A 7,848-nucleotide genomic window follows, 5' to 3' on the forward strand; every position below is an offset into this window, starting at 1 on the left:
TCACACTGTATCGATTGATACGGACTGATACGTGCCGAAACACATTGATACGTGCACATTTCTTATTTGAAAAACGCATTTGCTAAGATTCAAACTTAAGTCCAAAAACCTGTGCCACTACACGACTAACGTCTTGAGCCACTACGTCATCATGCAACTAGGGATGGCCACGAGTTGAGCTTCTCATGAGCTATTCGAGCTTGGCTCATGAAAAGCTCAGCTCGACTCGATTTAAATTGAGTTTCGAGCTCAAGCCCAGTGAAGCTTGCCTTGTGAGGTTGGCGAGACTAGTATAATAAATGAATAATTTTTTATTATATATACATATACATATATATATAATAAATAATTTTATTATATATGATAATTTTATTTTTTATGTATAATAGTAAATAATTTTTATAATTCTTATTTTTTGTATGTAGAATAAAAACATTTTTATAAGTATATATATATATATATTTTTTTTTTATTTTTATATGTATCATAACAAATAATTTTTATAATTCTTAATTTTTTGTATGTAAAATCAAAAAATATTTTTATATGTATAATTTTTATTTTTTAGAAAAAACTTGGATTGCAGTCGAGCTTGAACTTGCTAGCTTTGAACTGAGCCGAGTTTGATCTCAAGTCTCTAGCTTGAATCAAGCTTGAGCCTAACACAATTTTAGTTAGCCACACTCAAATAGCCAAGTATTCGACTTGGTTTGGCTCGAATCCACCCCTACATGCAACTTGTGATATCAAGTAAAATAAAATAACTATTATTAACTTTATCATCTAGATGCATCCTAAATAAATAATATATGTTTATGTTCAAAAAGGAAAACTTAAAATAAAAAAAAAACATTAAAAATTAGTATTTTATAAACATTAATGAACTAAACAATCTATCAAATTTACATTTATATAAATTTTTTTTTTCTTACTCTCAATAAATTTATACAAATAAAAACATTAATAATAGAATAATTATTTTAATATTTAAAATTCATAAATTTGTACATTATATGTATCTTCAAATTTTAATGTACTTTTTATAATTTATTCATTGTTATTTTAATTTAGACTAGAAAGTAACATATTTATTATTTATAAAAATAAAAAATTTTGTTTACAAAATATTCAAGAATATAATATTAAATTGAATTTATCAAATCCACTAATTTAAATTTATATAAAAATGATTTTTTATTGAAGAAAATTTATAGAAAAAATGTTAATAATGGAATCGTTAATTAAGTAATTAAAAATTATCAATTTCATATGATATGTATCTTTAAAATTTTAATAATTTTTATATATTTTCAGTTGAGATTGAAGTAAAAATATCATAATAATACATGTAGAAAAATTATGAATTTGATATGATAATAATTTTGATATTATCAAACATTTTAAAATTTAATATTTAATTGACTGTTTTGTTAATGTTGAAAAGTAAAAATAGAAAATAATTTCTATGGTAATTAAAATATAATAATTGCATATGTTTTGTGTCTTGTATTTACAAAATTTAATATAATAATGGTTTTGTGCATGTTTTATTTTGTAAAAACTATATAATATGAGTCTTGGACTCTTGATCGATAGATTATCAACAAAATTGTATGATATTTATGTATCTTGTTATATCAATAATATATTTCTTTATTATTAAAATATACATTTTTATGTATTTATACTTTATTTGTGGCTATTTTGACTTTTAAAATTAGTGTAATTTATGTGTTTATGAAATTTGTATTATTTTCCTAATGTATCCATGTGTTTTAATAATTTTCATTTGTATCCATGTGTTTTCAAAGCATATCCGTATCTATATCCAAACTATTACGATACTTTAATCCTTCACCAAAAAAGGGTAAATTCTATATTACTACCTTGTACTTTGGGGGTTAGTGCCTTAGTGGCAATCACCCCCTAAGCTTTCATTTGCAGCAAAGGCCCCCTAAACTTTTAGATTCCAATAAAGATCCCTTCCCTTACCATTTCATCAGTTAACTTGAAGATGAATCTCATGTGACCGACTATTTAAACTTTTCTAAATTCTCAAACTATCCTATTTTACAATCATTTTTAGCATTTTTATTTTAATTTCCATTTATTACTAGTTTAGTTGATATTAATTGCATGTTATGTTTGTTGCCATTTTAATTATTCAAAAAAGTTTATTTTTGTTTTTTTTTTGCAATTTCCATTTTCAAGAGGTTATTTGCCATTACTCCGTAGTACAGGGTTGTAAACTGTAATTTACCCAGAAAAGGCTAATATGAAAGATGTCTAACGCTTTGGAATGTTTAATCAAACCAAACAATAAAATCAGATGTATTTTTTTTCTCCCTTTGGGCTCAGTTTGGAAAGAGTACATATACAAATGTGTATAGCACTGCAAAGATGAAAGGAGGATTCTATGTACACTTATCCGTTGGAAAGGAGTTTGGATTGTTTTTTTTTTTCATGGCTGTCAGCCAATTCAAATTGGAAGTTAGTTCATTTGACATAACTTTGCATAGATCATTGAGAACGAATCTGAATCTGCTGACTATAAGACATTGCTGGTAACATTCACCCAGCCACGTATATATGGAACATCTATTGTATTGTAATCAACGATATTGATGAGCGTAGATGAATGTGACCAACAATGTGTTCTGGCCAACAGATCCGAACTCCATGTGTCATGTTCAGAAAAGTTTCTAACGGACTTTGTATGCAACACCTAAGGGTCTGTTTTATTTTACAGATGGAATCAAAGCCCCTCTGAATTGAAATCGAAATGATCTTTTCTCATTGATTCAGATTGGAATCAGTAATGGTTTGTTTGATTGCTGAGAAAGGGATGAGAAAAGGGAATATTCTCGAATGATTCTCTCTTTCTTGTATTTGTTTACTGGTAAACAGTGTTTTGGGATGAGAAACTAGAGGGACGCAGGATCCCAAAATTTAGTGAGCGGGATCGCACCATTTTGATGCGACCCCGGTACGAAAAGAAAAGGCTAAGAAAATCTATCGGGTTTGTCAAAGCAAGAAGTCGACAAGCTTGTCTCCCCTTCGAAGCCGCTGTTCCAACAGCCATATCTCCGGTAGCTTCTCCGGCCATCTCTATGAAAGATAACACAAGATCCATGAATCCTTCTCTCTAGCGGTCCTGTTCTACCCTTTTTTTGTTGTTTTTCATTCCATGGTTCTTGTTCAACCTCGAGTAGAATGTGAAGGCACACAACTCCAACTTCAACTAGGTTTCAATCACTTCGAGTTTGACTTGAACCCAAAAGATCAGAAATCATTTTCTCCATCAGACTTCTACTATTCACCTACTATTCTCTTTACTTCGTTCTAATGGTTTTTTTTTTCAGTTTGATGATACACAGGTTACGCTCTCTCTGTTTTTCTCTCTATTATTTTATTGGTGAGTTGTTATATGGTTTTATCATTATTTTCTATAGGGTTTTCTCTTTCTTCTAACATTAGGTTTTGTAAATTTGTGGTAGCCGATCAAGATAGACAAGGGGCTATAAGATAAAACAGTGATTTGAAGATAAACCTCCAGTCAGAGTCGTCGCAGTGGTGATTTGAGGTAAGATTTCTGCATTCAAAATGTTTATGCGTCTCTTTCTTTATTTTGCTGGAAAGTTTCGAGCAAGCTAGTAATGAATTCCATGACAGAGAGGTGATTATAGTCAATATAACCATCAATCGAAGTTGGTGTTGTCGAATTACACTTTTATTTCTGTTGTTGAAGATAAGCATTCACGAAGATGGTTTATCTATTCAATAACACTATTGTTAGTCCCTTCCTAATGTTTTTATGAGTATGGTTTTTATTTGTTAACGCACAGGCTGCTAGTAAGCTTCTTTTTTCTCGGAGAATATAGAAAAGCCAAGCATGTTCCATTTGATATCTAAAACAATCCAATCCATTATCTATAAATTGGTTGAACACTAATTACTAGGTAATAATCAATGATTAAATATTGTTAAAGTAGTCCTTAAAAAAAAAGATTGTTAAAGTATGTCTCCTACAAAAACATTGTCCATATGAACTGATTACTATTTGTCAATTACTACCATGATATCCAGCAGGAGTCATGATATAACATATACCACGTTGGCCATGATATCTAGTTGGAAACCATTCATTCCAAATATGACGGAGCAAGGGAATTTGGATTGGTTTTTTAATGGATTGGAGTCACTGGACCGGGATATAATTAAACTAATCCAACTAGAAAAAGATTTTTTTTTTTTTTTTTTTTACTTTCAATCTATTAAATCTATTACGGGTATCTGCATCCGAGGTTACTAGTAATGAGTTGGATTGGAATGGATTAAAATCCAATCCACTGACATCCTTAATGTTGACTATATTTTTTAAGAAATAAAGTAAAATGCATTCCACGAAAAATGTGCAGAATATAGAGGTGCAGCTTGTGTGTGGCCAATGGTTGTATAGGGGATTTTTATCCCTGATAAGAAAAGAAGAAGTAAATACTTTTTAGAAAAAAACAAAAAGTATTATATATTTGGACAAATAGATTAACATGAGGGCTTATAAAAAAAAAAAAAAAAAGAAAATAGTTAAACATGAGAGAACTAGGCTCTCTTTTGTGTGTGTGTTTATGGACGGGGGTGGTGTGGTAGGAGATAAGTTGGGTAATCTGCTTTAAACTGTTAAATAGCCATTTAGAACTTTGATGTGTATAGTAGTTTGGCAGATCTGTTTTAAACTGTAAAAGACAAATGTGCATTACATTGGTTCTATCATCTTCACCTTTTCATCATCATCATGATACTATGTGAAATATCATGCCCCACCTGATTCCATTCATGATTCAACCTGGTTGGATTGAATCCATTATGTATAAGCAAATTATACCAACTAGGTTGTTTGATTTTGAAGGTTCTATCTGGTTTTTGGTACAAATAGGTTAAAAGAGTAGGCCGAATTACTGAAATGCTGTTAGGAAGTGTGAACCATCCTTTTGGGTCTAAAAATATTCTCTCCATCTCTGAAAGTTACTGTCAAAAAGTTGTTATGGTACATGATAGCAGTTGCACTTGATTTTATCCATTGACTTGAGAGATGTAAAAAACGATTTATAGATTAATGAAGTCTTCTTCTGTTTATGTTTTTTCTCCCTTTTTATTTAGATATTTACAAAAATTGATTTTCATATGCAATGCATGTTGTTGCATCAAGCATTCTTAGGATTGATGACCTTCAGATTTCTCATTAGAGATACAAAGGCTTTAGCTCTTTTGTTGAGCAGTTCATTCATGTGGGTCCCTATTCAGCTAATACTTACCCTTACTTGGCTTAGCGGCCTTTTGGTAATAGCTGAAGTGGTTGATCTGAATGATGCATTACTTCATCTTTTAGCAAGTTATTAAGTAGGTTTTGAACTCCTTAGGTATTTTATCCACTAATAACAAAAGCATTAAGTCATTCAATTCAGCCACTTAAGCCATAACCACTGACATTGTGTCTGGTTCACTTGTAAGTGAAGTGGTAGGAAGGTTTAAAGCCTTAATAGAATCTGTCAAGTCAGATTGGGCTAGGTGGGCACCCATACACCATGACACCCTCTCTATTGTCTAGTCTACAGACAAGGAGTCTCTAGTCTACAGACAAGGAGTCAATGACTTAATCTGATAAATTACAAGCTAGGAAAGTAATATGTGCACAAAGAGCATTGGACAAGTGCCAACCAGTCGTGTAGGTTGAACAATACCTTTTTGAGAGAGGGTTTTGTTTATTTAGCAAAGAAAATGTGTATGCCGATGTTATGAGCCTAGAAAGATGTTCAATGACTTGATGAAAGCATATGGCTTCTTAGTTGAGTCTGAAAGTCGAGTTATGATATTTTACGGAGTAAAACCAAATTTGAGGAAGACATGGCTTCAAATAAAGTTAGAACCTCCATATTGAAAGGATGGATAAAAGACTTAAAACTATTATAACTCACATTTATTAACAAACTAGGTACTAATTATATATAACAAAAATTTATTTTGATGGTTGAGCCTTTGCGTCCATTTTGTATATTTTTTGGGGATGCATTAGCAATTTGATTGTTGTCCCCTTTTTTTTGCGATGATCAATCTACTTGTATTAGGTGGAATGAATGGTTATATTTTACCACAAATAGATTTATTGATGTATAGATGATTATGACTACATGGAATGAATAGGTTGAACTATTGACATTGATGAACTAATTACAAATTAAAGACAAATTCAATGATCTATTGATGTATATATGACTTTTTAAATAAAATATGTTATTGAATACAACTTTTTTGATGTACCAACAAATCCAAATAATAGAACAATTTTAATTCTTAGTAGTTTGCTTTATGAATGCATGCACATGAGTATATTGAGTTGTTATAAAAGTAAATTACATGCATTTTTTTAATTGAGAAAAATTTGTTCAGCAAACAAACACTAAAAAGTAAATTTTCTCACAAATAAACACATTATAATTAACTGAAAAAATAAATTTTCTTTTTCTTATACCAACATTTCTCATCATCCCAAAGGGAATTAAAAATTGGAACCATTCTGATTACAATTCCTGAGCCCTATTCCCACGAACCAAACGTGCCATAAGATTTTACGGTATTTTCGTTCTCTCTTTCATTCATATCATTTGAAAGGGATAATGGATTAATGGGATATTGGTTCTGCGACCCCCAAAAGTGAAAATTTCTTTTCTTCAGAAGCCTGGTTTCTACTTCATTAACAATTTAACATTTGTACTAGAAAAACCTTTTTACAATTTCTTCTAATTAATCTACTTTCCCCTATACCCAACATTTGAAATTTGAAATCTTCTCAACCGGAGTTACTCCCAGAAATTAGTCGATCTTAACTAGCAAGACGACCTTCCTCTCCTCTTCCTTCACCTTCGGAACAATAACCTTGAGAACACCATTCTTCATCTCCGCCTTAATCTGATCAATCTTGTACAGCTTCTCAGGCAGGTCGATCCTGCTACTGTACCTTCGCCCGCTCTTCTCCTCGTCAGATTCTTTTTCCCCTTCTCCCTTGATGATCAGAGTGTTCTGCTCCACAGACACCTTCACGTTTTCCTTCCCCAGCCCTGGCATGTCCATCCTCAGATACAGAGCATTCTCATCTTCCTTCACGTCCCATCCTCTCCTCGTTCCAGCTCCCATCCCCCTCGATGCAGCCAGGAATGGGTTCTCCATGAACTGGTCCATCAGATTAAGCACCTGGCTCAAGCTCTTTGTTGAAGAGAAAGGATCGAGCACGTCTGCCAATCAAATTGAAATAAAACATGGTGAGAAACCAAAAAGATTTACAGGGTCATCGAACCAAGTATGAATCACAAGTCAAAAAACTGGAAACTAAACAGGATAAACGATCAATGACTTATACAACTACCTGAGAAGGGATTAGGAACGTAATCACGACGGCGAGAGACAGGCTGGTCGGAGCGGCCACTGACATCAACACCATGCTCGTCATCATCATAGTCGCGCATCTGAGCCTTAGTATTGAAAGAGCGCACTGCGGGTGGAACAACCGTGACAGAACGGACTGGGTTGAGGAACTTGTTGAGGAGACTTGGAGTAGCGGCTCTCCTTAATGCAATTGCGGAAGCCATTGGAGAATGCTAATTTCGGAAATCGAACCGGAACGGAGTGAGCGAGAGCGAGAGAGACTATATTAGTGAAGTCGTTAGGGATTTTATTTCGATAATCTTGTCTGAAATTAATGGCGGAAGGGAAGTGTTTTATATAGATGGCTTGTGGAAGGGAAGGAAAAAGAAGTGCGTAGAAGCTTCGAGAGCAGAGAAAGCTGTAGAAGGTTCT

At 32.5% G+C, this 7,848-nt stretch overlaps 1 protein-coding gene across 2 annotated transcripts; it reads right to left on the reverse strand.

Annotated features, from left to right (window-relative positions):
* Positions 1-6,715: 6,715 nt before the first annotated feature.
* Positions 6,716-7,848, reverse strand: LOC148880368 (small heat shock protein, chloroplastic-like). Of its 2 annotated transcripts, none has more exons than XM_088962255.1 (2): positions 7,418-7,848; positions 6,716-7,286 (listed from the first exon to the last, which is right to left on the reverse strand). In XM_088962255.1, exons 1-2 carry the CDS (start codon positions 7,638-7,640, stop codon positions 6,868-6,870), a joined length of 642 nt encoding a protein of 213 aa, XP_088818381.1. In that variant the 5' UTR covers positions 7,641-7,848; the 3' UTR covers positions 6,716-6,867. The 2 variants fall into 2 exon arrangements, with proteins under 2 accessions (XP_088818381.1, XP_088818380.1); XM_088962254.1 differs by having other exon boundaries at positions 7,415-7,820.

Source organism: Nelumbo lutea, chromosome 1 (assembly GCF_056320005.1).
Source record: "Nelumbo lutea isolate HS-2025 chromosome 1, American lotus-T2T, whole genome shotgun sequence".
NCBI lineage: Eukaryota > Viridiplantae > Streptophyta > Magnoliopsida > Proteales > Nelumbonaceae > Nelumbo > Nelumbo lutea.

Bases quoted from the DNA above. Each gene is read 5' to 3' on its own strand.
- LOC148880368 (XM_088962254.1), bottom strand. From the start codon at position 7,640: ATGGCTTCCGCAATTGCATTAAGGAGAGCCGCTACTCCAAGTCTCCTC. The intron at 7,287-7,414 runs GTTGTATAAGTC...TTTGATTGGCAG, and splicing joins TCCTAATCCCTTCTCAGGTA to ACGTGCTCGATCCTTTCTCT.